The sequence below is a fragment of the Cheilinus undulatus genome, linkage group 14, assembly GCF_018320785.1.
Source record: "Cheilinus undulatus linkage group 14, ASM1832078v1, whole genome shotgun sequence".
In the NCBI taxonomy this organism is placed as follows: Eukaryota; Metazoa; Chordata; class Actinopteri; order Labriformes; family Labridae; genus Cheilinus; species Cheilinus undulatus.
The window spans coordinates 41,840,880-41,855,526 of record NC_054878.1 but is presented as its reverse complement, the minus strand read 5'-3'; the positions used below and the strand labels follow the sequence as shown (position 1 = coordinate 41,855,526).

Genomic DNA, 14,647 nt, shown 5'->3' with positions numbered 1-14,647 from the left:
TGATATTATGGATTGTAAAAGGGGGGATATTCAAAGTCTTTGCTCCTTTTATACCCAGTCATATTACTGACCTGATGCAAATTAACCTGAAAAATGCCCCCACAGTGATGTGAAAGACTCATTGGCAGTTATCTCAAACACTTGCTTGAAGTTATTGCTGCTGAGGGTGACACAACCAGTTACTAGGTTTAGGGTGTAATTACTGTTTAACATAGGGTCAGGTAGGTTTAGATGGCTCATTTCCCTTAACAAATAAAACATAATTAAAAGCTGCATTTTTACATGTTATTTTTGTCTAATATTGAAATTTGTTTGTGATCTTAAATATCTGAGTGTGACAAATATGCATCTTTTACAACAAGCATAGACTATTGCTTTCTACTTATGAATATTTTTTCTAGATCCTCTGATTCTACCAATAAAATGCAACATGACACTGAATTTTATTAAAATAATCCCAACAAACATGCACACCTGGACTGATTACACAATACTTCTCCAATACACAAACTACAGTCTGTCTAAAGTATGTGGTTTTCTGTGTGGTTAGGAGGAATTCAGGGCAAGTTCTAGAAAGTAGTTCAGCACCACGGACAGCTCCTAGGCGCATTCAGTCCGAGTTTAATAAGATTTTTCATCTTTTTTTTTTTTTTTGTTAAAAAAAAGTTGTTTTGTTGGATGAATGTGTGGATTACTGAGATCATACGATGTTTTAAAGACCAGCAGTTCAAAACCAAATAATTTAGTTGCTTGACTCTTGAGCCAAAGGTAATTTTTCTTAAAGATCGACCCTGTCCCCCCTCCGCTTCCCTCAGGTGGTTCGGTCCAACCCATTCCCCTCTCCCTTCACTTGGTTTCATCCAAGAGTTGCTGCGACTCACAGCTAATCACTCACGGACTTATACACGGAAATGTCAGGTAGTAGAGAGTAAGTGAAGTAATTTTAGAGCTTCTTCAGAGCATCAGCTCTTCGAAAAACTTATAAAGATGAAGAATAACATGATTTTTCACCTGGTAGAGACACCAATTATCCTTAATTATGGTGGGTTTGAGCTCTGCCTCGCTAGCTTAAGTTGGTTGTGACTTGCTGAAAACGTCATCTTCAGGCTGGTGATAAACCGAGTTCAGAGAGGTGAATCTGGGAACGAGCACGCCAAATTTATCGATATTATATCAAAGTTAAACGGTAGCAAATCATTAAAGTCTATGATATTTTCTGATCAGAGTCCTGAGGGAAATATCCTCATCTGAAATTAAGGTTAACACAGAAGTAGTCCATGCTATTGTTGGTGAAATAATTATAACTTACTTCATAGAAATGTGATTTAAATGTTGGATAAAGGACCTCAGATAATTCACAGAATGCGCACATTTAATAATTCAGTGTTAGAAAGTTAATATCCCTGTATTCAAAACTTTAGTGATATTATAATAAAGTGGTATTGTCAATATACAACCCCAATTCTAGAAAAGTTGGAGCACTCTGTAAACTGCAAATACAAACAGAGTGCAATGGTTTGGGAAATCTCATAAACCCATATTTAGTTCACAACGGAACATAAACAACATATCAGGTGCTAAAACTGAGGTATTTTAACATTTGATGAAAAATTTTCACTAATTTTGGATTTAATGGCAGCAACACTTTTAAAAATGTGGGAACAGGGCAACAAAAGGCTGGACAAGTAAGCGGTTTAGCAATTAATCTGCTTACTTTGCAACATGTCAGTAACATGGCTGGGTATAAAAGGAGCATTTTAGAGAGAGTCTCTCAGAAGTAAAGATTAGCAGAGGCTCCCAAATCTGCAAAGAACTGTGTCTAAAATTTGTGGAACAGTTTCAGAAAAATGTTCCCTTAACATGAAATAACAAAGACTTTGAACATCCGTCCATCTACAGTGCATACTATTAACAAAAGATTTGGAGAAATCTCTGCACAAAGGACAAGGCTGATGGTCAGTATTGGATGCTTGTGATCTTCAAGCTCTTGTGCTGTGCTGCATTAAAAACAGGCAGGGTTCTGTACTGGAAATCCCTGCATGAGCTCAGGAACACTTCCAGAAATCAAATATGATACATGAAGATAGAAAGAATTACGTCTACAAGCACTGTAAGATTATGGTTGCTATCAAGAAGGCACATTAGTCACATGATTGAGGATCCCTTCAAACCTGAGCTCCCACAAAGGACCCCAAACCTTGAAACCCCCACCCCTGTATCTACCTATAACTCATGGAGTTCACTCACTCATCCTCATATAAGTGTGGATGATTAAAAAAACAACCAAACCACTTTATTTAGTATGGATCGCAGCAACCGCAGCTGCCCCTCAGGACTTTATTGCCTTGTTGTCTGGATAGTTGTCCACTTTCCTAACAGATCTGTGTGCTCACGTTGACGTCAAAGCTGCAGGCTGGATGAATAAAAACCCTCCGTGCTCTCCTCTCTGCACACACTTGGACTTTTCCAGACCCTGATCCAGCCTGTGAAGTTCATCTGCAGCACCTGTTGACAAAGTGAGTATCACTGACTTACTAGAGCCTCCGGGTTTATTATTTAAGGACTAAGTTTGGCTGGATTTGGCACATTTCTGCATCCAGCTCAGCTTCTATAGCTCCTTCATTTTACCTTGAAAACATCTCATAGAGATGGCACATTTTGTCATGAGTGTGTGGCCTGATGTTGAGTTTGAGCTTCACAGAAGTTGCAAAAATGTGCATGCTTCATTTTCATACATGTGAGTTAACTTCACAATACTCTTGAACTAATTTAACTCATAATTTACAGGACATTATTACAAAGCACATGCATAAAATTCAGTGTTAGGTCAGATTCTGGTTTAGTGGTTAGTAGTTTAACCAGGAGTTTGTTTTGGTGTGATCTGACTGCATGTTTTGGTAAAAAGCATCCTGCAGCAGGGGTAGAGCATGAAAGAGCAAATGCCCGGGGTTTCATTCAAACCTATAGAGTCCAAGTGTTCCCTGATAATTTTTGTCCCTATTGGGCACTTTTTTGTACAACTTCAAGCTGTGATTGGCAGAACAAAGTAATCTGTACATTTTAGGAAAAGAAAAGGAAAATAATTCTTCAGAACTAGGGCTGGGCAATTACTCAAATTTCCTACTGCAAATTTTAAGTTGCAGAAGGGGCAATAATTCTTTGACTTGAAATGCGTTTCATAATACTGCTTGAATAAATTTTTTGAGGCAGTGATGCTATGCTCTACACATCATGCAAACCTTCAGTTTTTTCTAGCACAATTTGCAAAACATCCTTCTTTTCTTGTTTTTGTAAACAGTATGTTTATCTTAATTAGAATGAGAAAGACATCAAATCATCATTGTCTTCAATGCAATAATTCATATTGTGGTTATAATTTGAGTCACAATAATCGCTATTATATATTATATATTTTTATCACAATTTGATTATTTTACCAAATTGTTCATCCCTACTCAGAACCGACACTAGATTAAAAAGAACAAAAATCTGAAGAAACTGCGAGGGAATGCTGAGAGCTAAAATGCAGTGAAAAACTGTGCTGAAATATTAATAGTTGATATAAATCAGTGATTCTCAACTGGTGGGTCGCAGATTTGTGCCCGGAACAAATATGTGGCCAAAAGTCTGTGGAGTGCTTTTACTTTGAAGGAAATGTCTCAATCTCATTGTTTTACCAATGTCTTTTGCTCCATCTTCAGTCCAAACTGCCCCATTTTTCATTAAAAACACTTGGCTATGATTTAACATTTAAGAAATTTGGGTCAAAATTTGTCGTTCAGGACATAGTAGGTCCTGATACTTGACCAGTGGAGAACCACTGGTATAAATAATAGCTGAAGAGTTTAATAGTTCAACCGTGAAGCATGTGAAGAAAGAAGTATTTTTGTGCAAAAGCTTTTCATTAGGGTAAGGGTTAAGGTAACGGATATGAGAGCAAAAGTTTAAGGTCAAAAACCAGATCTGCAAAACCTAAAAAAAAATGTTTAATAAAGCCGAGTAAACAGGAAAAAGGTTGTCCTCCTTTAAAACATTCTAACACAGCAAGTGTAGCTTTCGTAGCTCCGTTAGCTGCATAAGCTATGTAGATAATGGAGCTATATAGCCAGTGTAGTTAACTTAGCTAAAGCTAAGCTCACAAGGCAGCTCTGAAAGCTACGTATCTAAGTTGTAGATAAGTTAGCTTTTGCTACATTTTTCAAATCTTACACTGTTAAAGCTAACTTAGCTATAAATAATGGTGCTATGTAGCTAACATAGCTACGTAGCTTAAGTAGCTAAGGCTAAACTCACAAAGTATGTGACCTACGAAGCTATGGTAGCTTTTGCTAAGTTTGCTCAAGCTCAAGATGCTAAAGCTAACTTAGCTACACTGGCTTAGGTAGTGACGTTAATTACCTAGCTAACGTGTTAGCTTCAGCTGAAGCCACCGAAGCTAAAGCCAGCCACCATTCATGTAACTGCCTCTAAAACGGATCTAAACATAATTTAATCCAAGATCAGACCTCTAACCTTTTTCTCTGTTTTATTCTTGAAATGTTTCTTAGTCTGTAAATGTGGTTATTTCAGAAATGTAACTTCCAGAATTTGGTTATGAATAAAGTTCAATTAAAAAACAATCTAAGACTGGAAATACATTGTACCGGAAAATTACATCAGGCCCCTCTGCATTTACTCTTCAATCCATAACAAGCTCCTTTTTCTTTGGTTAAATTCATGTCATAATCTTTGATCTACTCTAAGGTCCTTATTTTCTTTCAGAGTCAAAGCAGGTCTGTATCCAAACAGAAGTTGGTTAGCCTTAATTTTAGGAAGTACAAAAAAACAAAATGAAACAAAAATAGTTTTGAATGCCAAATAGTGGGGTTTCAAAGTGGGGAAATACATCACAATTAACTACAGAAATTCTGATCTTAAGAATTATAATCCCTTGACAGCCTTTTCTACTACATTTTAATCAGCTTATGTAATCATAAATTCATTGAGTTTTGCATATTAGGCCTAAAAGGGAATCCTTGATTTCTTATAGGTTAGGGGACATACAAAATCAGTGCTGAATGTGAGTTTGGTTGGTTACAATTTTTAAATATCTATTTGCAGGCCTTTACATACATGTTATCAGATTTAGTCATTACTTTCATCCTGCCACAATTATACTCTCTATTTTTTTACAGGTTAAAGAAAATTTTAGAACAGAAACAGAAGTATAATTACAAGAAAAGAGCGAAAAGATGGTTGGATGAATTTCTATCACACATAAGGGGGGATTTTTTGATTAAACTGTGGAAATAAATCCTTCTTTACAGGACATGAAGCCAGTCCCCTTGCTCCTGCTCCTCTCCTCGGTCCTCCTCTCATCCCACCTCAGCCCCACCGCTGGCAGACCACACTCCCTCCCCGGCTGGCTGGATGGCAGCGGCCGCCTCCAGACTCAGCAGCTGGAAGACATGCTCCTGAGAGCGGCGGCCGCCGGGGACAGCACCACCTCCAAGCTCCTGAGCGAAAACATCATGAAGTTACTGCAGAACAAGAGCCAGGAGCCCCTGAGCGCCCTCACACCTGAGGAGGAGACCGAGGATGAGGCAGAGAGGGCGGCGGCGCAGCTGCTGAAGCGAAGTGAGGACCCGCCGCTCTCCATCGACCTTACCCACCATATGGTGAGGTACATGATTGAGATGGCCAAGCTGGAGAAGCAGAGGGAGCAGGCTCTGCTCAACCGCAAAGTTCTAGACGAAATCGGGAAGTAAAGCTCTTTAATCCCTGAAAACGCCTTATTAAAGCAGCCTGACATTGTCTGAGTACCTCTGACATTAGTTGTTGTTCCTGTTCTTTATTCATCTCCACATCTTTTTACACACTGATGGGGCCAGATTACACATCACAACATCCATGAAAAAATTCAGTTTTATTTTTGTTACTTTTGAAAACTTCCATGTCCACCGCTGATTCAATACTTTGACATTATGGTACATAAAAGCTGTTCTCCTTCACGTGTCTATCCGATCAAATATTTTGATGATTGGAAGGAAAATAAGGGAGAAAAAGTTTCTAAAATGAAAACCTCAGTGGGTTAATCTAAATTTATGAGTCATTAAACTTTGATAAATAAGAGTCTGGGTTTATCCGGTCTCCAGTATTGTTATGACAACATGTTTGATGCTTTTACGGAGCATTTATGGATGGTCAGAATACTAAGAGCCTTCACAGGATGAATCTCATCCTGTCCATTCAACTTGCTGTGCATTTACTTAAGAGGGACTGTGCTGTATCTACTGTAGCATGCAAATCTACAAAAAAGAGGAAAAAATATTTATTTTCTGTAAACGTTCATGTCCAACATCAATCTGATTATTTCTGCTTTTGCAAAAGACAGATCAAGTTTTTTGGCCAATTATATTTTTTAATAAAAAAATACTGAAGTTTAAAAATCTGTTTCTGATTCTTTTATTGTGCTGAATGTCTCAGTTCTAATTTTGAGATGTACCTCTAATGCAGCTGAGCAAACACAAGATACCTATGCTCTACAGTAGAAGAAATCCCTAAACCCAGTTCAGTCCTTACTATTTGACTCCACAAGTCAAGCGTGTCGATCGATGGGCAGCAAGAAGCCAACACTTCAAGTGGGAATCCTCCTTTGCTGGTGTTTAATTCAGTTATTACCACAACACCTCCAGAGGGCTGAACCCCGATCTCCAGTATTCCAGAGCCACCACCCACCATGCCAACACAGAGACGCTGCCTTTCTTACCTACACTACAATGTGGCCATCACAGCCCGGACAGCGTTGCCACCTTCACCAGTCCCAGGCTTAGCTAGAGGATGGGGGAAGCAGAGCTCAGGTGGGGTGCCCTGACTCACCAACCCTGGCCAGACTAAGCTGATGCTCTACCTCCCCCTACTACCTACGCTAGTACACTGTTGAATAAAATGAGATAAATTTACTTTAAAAAAAGAATCTAGAAACTTGTCTCAGAAATAACTTGAAATAAACTTGACTTTTGTGGGTTTAAGTAACTTGTTTATTTTAAATCTGCTTCAATTAAACTAACTTAATATTTCAGAGTAATAAATACTGATGCTCCCTTTTTATTTAGGACCTCAAAATAGTATAGGTATCTTATAACCGTAAAAATCTAAATAGTATTCACTGAAAAAAAATAGTATTTTGAGCACATTACCATTCCACCTAAGGTAGACTAAATGAAGCAACCATATGCAATAGTGACCCACTGAATGTGAAGTTAATGTCTCACTAAGTTTGGCATGCCTTTAACCAAACATTAGAGGTCACATATTATGCAAAACACACTTTTTTAAGCTTTTCTAACAACAATATATCCCCCTGGCAAGTCCACAATCCCCCCAAGAATCAGAAAATGTGTGCTGAAACAAGCCTTTCTCAGATTTTCCCCTCATGATGTCATGAGGGGAGTTAGCACCACCCCAAGGTTTGGTTGGCCCTCCCCTCTTGGAAGAAAGTTCAGCCATCTTCTTCTGATCCTCCTCTCAGCGCCAGCTGAGGGAAATATCAGGAGAGCCACATAATCTCCAGAGAGGTGTGGAGTCAGACAGATAATTAACTTTTAAAGCCCCAGACACAGAAACAGCTCATTTTGAGCAGGGCTAAAGACAGAGGGGGTTTTTAGACATGCCAAAAAATCCATTATGGAGTGTTTTCAGCAACAAACTTCACAAGCATGTTTGAGGGACCTCTGAGATGAATATTAACTTGTCTTAACCTGTTAAGCCAGAGCCTTTTTTATTAGGCTACTGCTTGAAATTTCCAGCCATCTTTAAATGATTATAACTCTGTAACTAGAAGGTCTATTTGAATGATCAAGGTACCATTATGAAGAGGGCACTTGTGAAATTTATTCAGAAGTGTAAATGTGTGTATATATGTTACTGGATCAGAGAGAATCAAGTCGGAAAATGAAAAATGTCATTTTCGCCAATTTTTTTTTGCAATTTTTATCATATATATCCCATAGAAATAATGCAGTTGAAGTCCAAAAATCTCCAGTAGGCCAAAGCACCAAATTTTGACATTACCTCTTTCAAATTTCATGCCACTAGAGGGTTATCAGGACAAAATAAGAGAGATTTTAGTAAAAAAAATATCCAGGCGAAATCCCCTCTTGTGCTAACCTGACGAGCAAGATGGATTTGTTTCACACATCCATCTGGGAAAGCTTCAATAGGAAACGTTTGACAAAAGGCAGAGGCTTTGAAAAAAACTCGGAGTATGATTGGGTGAACGTTCTGTCCGCCACATCGCTACGGGCCAATCAAAGCAACAAAACAAGTGACGTAGCAGCTATCGAGCTGCGGTGTGCAGCTACTGAGGAATGACGCAAAACATGGTGACTACAGACATGCCAGTACTCGACTTTTGTCTTTTTTGAAAAGAAAACAACTCACAGCTGTTCTTTGTTCTTCTTTTAACGAAGAAATGTTGTCAAGTTCTGATAAAAGTGGCGCTTTAGCAGCATCCATGCTAAGCTCTTCCTCCGTAACTGCACCATCTCTTGCTGCTTGTTTACATCATGACACTGCTTGCCTGAAAGAACTGGCCCTTGTTGCTGATTGGTCCTTTCACTTTCTAACCGGGCCCAAACAGTTCAGATGGGAGCTTTGCAAGATGGATTCACCAGTGAAAAACAAGGAAACGGCAGTATCCATCTGCTTTGCAAGGTTACTCTTGTGCCATTTGGGCTCAATTTGGCACAATCTCTGCCAGTTGAAAAATCACAGGTATCAAACTTTTTTTTTTTTTTTAACTCATATGCCATCATAGGTGGTCACTGCATCATGGAATCCCCCCCCCAAATCACCCAAACCTCCGTATAGTTCCTGTTATAGATGGAGTTTATGCTACTGAATTAGGCAGTACCCCGGAACCTTTTAGAGGGGGGGACTGAAGTTTCATACGGACAGTTATGCTGATGCACCCCCAGAATGTTGTTGCCGTGGCTACTGTAAACTGCACTAAGTTTTTTAACTAAAGTACCGTGAACTGTGACCAAAGTGTGCGTGCATTATTAAGCAAAGGTTATAACAGTTCCCTTTCAAAGGAAGTCTTACAAAGGAACTAAAGTTTGACACCAAGAGGAGCAGATTTATTTTCAATGGCACAAAAAAACAACACAAAATAATGTGCAGAAAACTAAAAGAAACTGTTAAAACAAAAATACAAGCCACAATAATTGAACAGAGAGTAAAAAATGCGTTTGGACACGTTACAAATGTAGGTGGAAATGAGATGTTACCCTAACCTTAACCTGAAGTACAGTGATTATATGTAGAATTGATGGTTAACTTCTTTTTTTGTTGTTTCGACTCAGTTAAAGGGCCCTCCTTGGATCTGATTTAATAACATCAATGCATTAGGCAGGGGAGGAAAATAACTAATAACATTTACTAAAAACTTCTGTAATTAAGTACTTTTTGAGTACTTTTAAAATCAGTAGTTTCACTTCTACTTAAATACGTTTCAACCAGAGTAATGGTACTATTTCTTAAATATACTTTATTTTTTCCACCACTGCTGTAGTTCATAGAAAGGGAATGATTCCACATCAAATCTCCAAACAGCTGTTAGACACAGCAAAAACTGGAGTGTTGATATCTCAGAGTTAAACATGTCAGAGTTGATTTTAATTCCCAAAGGTTAATTTCAACTCCATTCTTTGTGAATGGTCTTTAATGTTGGAGTTATTTGACAGTGTTGATCCACCAGTGTTAGTTCAACTCTGTAAAGTTAATTGATCTAAGCTCCGCCCATTGCTAATTCAAATCAAAGGGGATGTGTGGGCGGAGTTCCCCATCATGCCCTTGGGCGGAGTGTTTAGTTGAGGTTGGATGTTGTACAGTAATCTCTGCTGGGGTCTTTTGCTCATGTTTCTGGTGGATTGTTGTTTTTTTGTGAGACACATTTGCACCATGAGTGAAGTTGTCCACTGACTTAGAGGGTGACTTAAAGTGTAAGGTTAAACTAAAGTTTCTGTTTTAAGGTCAAATGTTTAGGTCTGAAGAAGGACTAGAGTCTAGGATGTATAAATGAGTGACATTAATGGAGCCTCCTGGCTTAAATTTTGCCACAAAAGCCAGGTTTAGATTGAGTGTGCCGCTTTTTCCTGTCCTTTCTTTTTCTGGATCCCAACTTTTATTCATGTCCTGATGTGGCTGTATAAAGTCTGCTGAAGATGAGGGCCGAAGTTTAGAAACAACACATTTTGGGGGAGTAAAGGAAAGTCTGTATTTTTAATGCCTGGGTTTTATTGTTGATGTTATTTGGAGTGGACCCAGTTTCTGGCCAACCTTCATGACCCCCCCCCCCAGTGTGGCTTCCCCCTTTTCCCCTCTTATAGGCGGCCTTAATGGGGAAGCACATTAGTCTTTAAATCATCTTATTGATGACCCTTTCAAAGCTTGAAGAACCCTAGAGCTCCCTTAAGGAATCCCAAACCTTTAAAGCTCCTAGAGACCCCCCCATCATCCTCCCTTTGACTCAGAGTTCACTCACTCATCCTCATAGAAACCTAGAGAATAAAAAATAACCACACCACTTTATTTAGTATGGATCACAGCATCCTCAGCTGTCCCTGGGGACTTTATTGCCTTGTTGTCTCGATAGTTGTCCACTTTCCAAACAGATCTGTGTGCTCACATTGACGTCAAAGCTGCAGGCTGGATGAATAAAAACCCTCCGTGCTCTCCTCTCTGCGCACACCGGGACTTTTCCAGACCCTGATCCGACCTGTCAAGTTCAGCTGCAGCACCTGCAGACGACAGAGTGAGTATCACTGACTTATTACTGACTTATTTTAGAGCTCGGTTTGGCTGCAGCCATCCTTTCCTCTATATCTCCTCTCTTCTATCTTTACATCAGCTAAAACAGATGGCACATGTCACCAGAGTGCTGTTTCTTTAAGATGCGAACATGTGCATGCTTCCTTTTTCCAAGCATGAATGTAAACTTGTAATGCATTTATGGTTTTCAAAATACGCTTCAGACGAGCTAATTTGACTCGGAATTAACAGGACATTATCCAAAACGCATGCGTAAAAGTCAGAATAAGATCAGAATCAGGTTCATTGGTATACTTCAGACAGGGTGTGATTTGGTGACTGGATTTTGTGTTAAAACACATCGTAAATGGACATCAAATTCGATTTATGACTTCTTTTACTTTCCCTCTCAGTTTAAAACCGATTGATAAGATGGATAGCTGGATAGATGAAAAAAGAACTTTATTTAGTGGAAATAGAGTGTAAAACAGCGTATTACGCTTAACTGGACACAAATTTAAGCGCAAAAATTAATCAGAATAAGCAGCAAGGAGTTAGGAGAAGGCATTTCTGTGAAAATAGACTGTTTTCAAGGATGTATGCGCAAAATCATAAAGGACGTAAAAGACACAATGAAACATAAAAATAGATACGAAGTACATGTAAAGTCATAACATCACCAAGATTAAAAATGATAGTTTAATGTCATGAAACAGGAATAAAAGTAAGAAATCACATTAAATGAACTATTTGACTAACTTTACTTTGGAGCAGCTGTGCGTAAAGAGGAGAAAAATACAAATTACGCAGCAAAAGCAGCGCTGAATGTGAGTTTGGTTGGATGAATTTCTACCACAGATAAGAGGGGGTTCTTTGACCAAACTGGAAATAAATCCTTGTCTTTACAGGACATGAAGCCAGTCCCCTTGCTCCTGCTCCTCTCCTCGGTCCTCCTCTCATCGCACCTCCGCCCTACAGCCGGCAGACCACACTCCCTCCCCGGCTGGCTGGATGGCAGCAGCCGCCTTCAGACTCAGCAACTGGAAGACATGCTCCTGAGAGCGGCAGCCGCCGGGGACAGCACCACCTCCGAGCTGCTGAGCGAAAACATCATGAAGTTACTGCAGAACAAGAGCCAGGAGCCTCTGAGCGCGCTCACACCTGAGGAGGAGACCGAGGATGAGGCGGTGAGGGCGGCGGCGCAGCTGCTGAAGCGCAGCGAGGACCCGCCGCTGTCCATCGATCTCACCTTCCACCTGGTGAGGAATATGATCGAGATGGCCAAGCTGGAGAAGCAGAGGGAGCAGGCTCTGCTCAACCGCAAAGTTCTAGATGAAATCGGGAAGTAAAGGTGTTTTTGGTTTCTGAAAATGCCTCATCGAAGCAGCCTGACCGCTGAGTATCCAAGACCTCTGACATTAGTCGTTGTTCGTGCGCCTGCCTTCCTTTACGCATCCATTTACGCACAGATGGTGCCAAAATACGCATCACAACATCCGATAAATCCATAGGTTTTATTTAAGACTGTGCTGGAAGTAAGGACACAGACATCTCAGGCATCTTTACCCCTCTTCTCTGGACTTCTGGGAACTTCTGTGTCCCCCACTGGATTCAACACTCTGACATTTGGACACATTAGAGTTGTCATGTGTCAAAATGATCAAAAATAATGACGTTTGAGAGGAAAATAATGGGAGTATAGTCTCTAAAATAAATAAATTAGGGGGCTGAAATGAATATTTAGAACGTTTATGTTGCCAAATTCCAATGAAAACTCTTTATAAGCTGAAATAAAACTAATCTGAGTTGTCTTAGTGTCCTCATAATATAAAAACCAGGGCCAGAACTAAGAAGATTTTGGTCATTATAACAACTCTTTAGCTCTTTTACTAAAAGGTTGATGAGGTTAAAGATTGCCAACTCTTTTCTTTTGATATCCAGCCCTCCTCTCTTTCTTTGATGTCATAAATCCTCTCACATGGGTCAGACTTCATGTGATGGGATTGTCAGGAAAAACTCACCTTATGTTGACTTGTTTTACATGAAAACCTGACTGCTCTCATCCTCTTTCCATCCACTTTTCTGTCTGTTTTGTTTGAGCGGGAGCACTATCACCTGTACTCTATCTACTGTAGCATGCTAACCTACAAAAAAGGAAGAAAAAACAGCTTTATTTTCCTGTGAACATTCATGTCTGACATTGATCCGATTGTTTCTGTTTTAGCAAAAGAAAGACAAAGCTTTTTGGCCATTTATATTTTTTAATAAAAAAAGAATGAAGTAAAAAAAATCACTGTTTTTGATTCTTTTATTGTGTTGAATATCAGCATGTATGATTCAGTTTAAAATATAACTCTCTGTGAAAGCTGTTTGGTGTTTCAACTTCTTTCAACAGAAATCACAGCAGCTGAAAAAACTTTGAGAGAATTGTTGTTCCAGCTGAGAAAAGGTCAAAAGATGTAAAAGACTGGCGCAAAAACACCAAAATGAGTTGAAAACTCTACATGCTCAACATTTGGTTCATGGTGGTATATCTTTAAAAGGAAAAACACCATATAAACATGGACGTACTCTCAGTGATGTCACCCACTGGTTACTGAAGTGGAATTTTGAAGCCTCAGGTCTTACACTAAACCTTAGCTTTATTTTCCATTTCACCTCTCGTTTGCCGATGTATCCAGTTGCATCACAAGCAATCTTGTAAATATACTTGCCTGAATGTGACACATGTTACCAGAGGACACCACTAGGGGGCACACCAGAGAGCTAAAGCCATATATATCTACCAGATGTGTGGGATGTAAACTACAAACATGGTAACAGTAGCTGCGGTTACATGAGCATTTTTTTCACGATCAGACTGAATTCATTCGGATCAGAGATTAAAACGTCTCTGTACACATGGACGCTGGAAGATACAATCCAATTCAGATACGCATGCTCATGCATCTCAATCTGATCTGAATACAGATTTTCTGACATGCGCCTTATCGTCCCACCGGTTAAATCTACCGACAATTTGCAAGAAATTCTTCTACGTCCACACGGAGACATTCAAGAGTTTACGCAAAAGTTTTTTGTCGTATCGGCGTTTCATCCCCACAGAAACGGCGTTTTGGGTGACTGTAAACGATGCTTTTTGAAAACAGGTCCCAGAGTGAACAAATCTGTAATAACTTCCGTTTCGTCTCCGTGTGGACGGCCAACCGCATCTTTCTTGAAACGATTACGTCACACATAGCGTAGCTCTCTTATGACACCTGCGCAGGTCCGACCAAAACAACAATGGCTGATTACAGGGTTGTGTTCGTGTTGCAGAAGCTACTGGGCTTGTTATGGCTTTTACAGCAAAATCTGATGCTCCTTCAACACCACCGTGAAACGCATACACCATATGTTCTTAAATCCAACATGGAGCACAACTAGAAGGGCAACTAGAAGAAAGTTTATGTCAGTTTTCTCTGATCTTCTTCTCTCTTTCGGTCAATTTCCATGGCAGCAATACAGCGCCACTTACAGGCTTGGTATACACACTACAGCGTTTTCAGTTGTTTTCAGTGGTTCCATGCTTATGCGGATATTTCCTGAAAAGATCCTGTCTTTACGGAAAACTTTTTTAAAACGAAATATATATATCGTTTTCGACTTCGTGTGGACGGGGCCTTACACTAGCCATCCCCAAATGACAGCCAGCGGGCCAGGTCTGGTGCCAGCAGGTGCCATCTGGCCCGCGAGACGTTTGGGGAAAAAGATATTTTTTAAGGATATTTTTTAATATTAATTTTCAATATTATTTTATTTCAAATACAAATTTCCACTCACTTATCACAATCTAGCTATAATTATAGCAAGGAAA

General features: G+C 39.6%; 3 protein-coding genes across 3 annotated transcripts in view; 2 read left to right on the top strand and 1 right to left on the bottom strand.

Annotated features, from left to right (window-relative positions):
• Positions 1-2,439: 2,439 nt before the first annotated feature.
• LOC121521927 (UI-like) lies at positions 2,440-5,747 on the top strand. Its single transcript, XM_041806136.1, has 2 exons — positions 2,440-2,516; positions 5,307-5,747. Exon 2 carries the CDS (start codon positions 5,310-5,312, stop codon positions 5,745-5,747), a length of 438 nt encoding a protein of 145 aa, XP_041662070.1. The 5' UTR covers positions 2,440-2,516; positions 5,307-5,309.
• Positions 5,748-10,628: 4,881 nt separating this feature from the next.
• Positions 10,629-14,647, bottom strand: part of trim54 (tripartite motif containing 54) — a 38,886-nt gene continuing 34,867 nt past the window's right edge. Inside the window, exon 9 of the mRNA XM_041804694.1 lies at positions 10,629-10,781. The gene's annotated coding sequence lies outside the window, so the exon portion shown is untranslated. The remainder of the gene's footprint in view (positions 10,782-14,647) is intronic.
• Positions 11,703-12,140, top strand: uts1 (urotensin 1). The gene has a single exon (XM_041804696.1). The coding sequence runs from the start codon at positions 11,703-11,705 to the stop codon at positions 12,138-12,140; it is 438 nt and encodes a 145-aa protein (XP_041660630.1).

Coding starts and splice junctions, on each gene's coding strand:
- LOC121521927 (XM_041806136.1), top strand. CDS start 5,310: ATGAAGCCAGTCCCCTTGCTCCTGCTCCTCTCCTCGGTCCTCCTCTCA.
- uts1 (XM_041804696.1), top strand. CDS start 11,703: ATGAAGCCAGTCCCCTTGCTCCTGCTCCTCTCCTCGGTCCTCCTCTCA.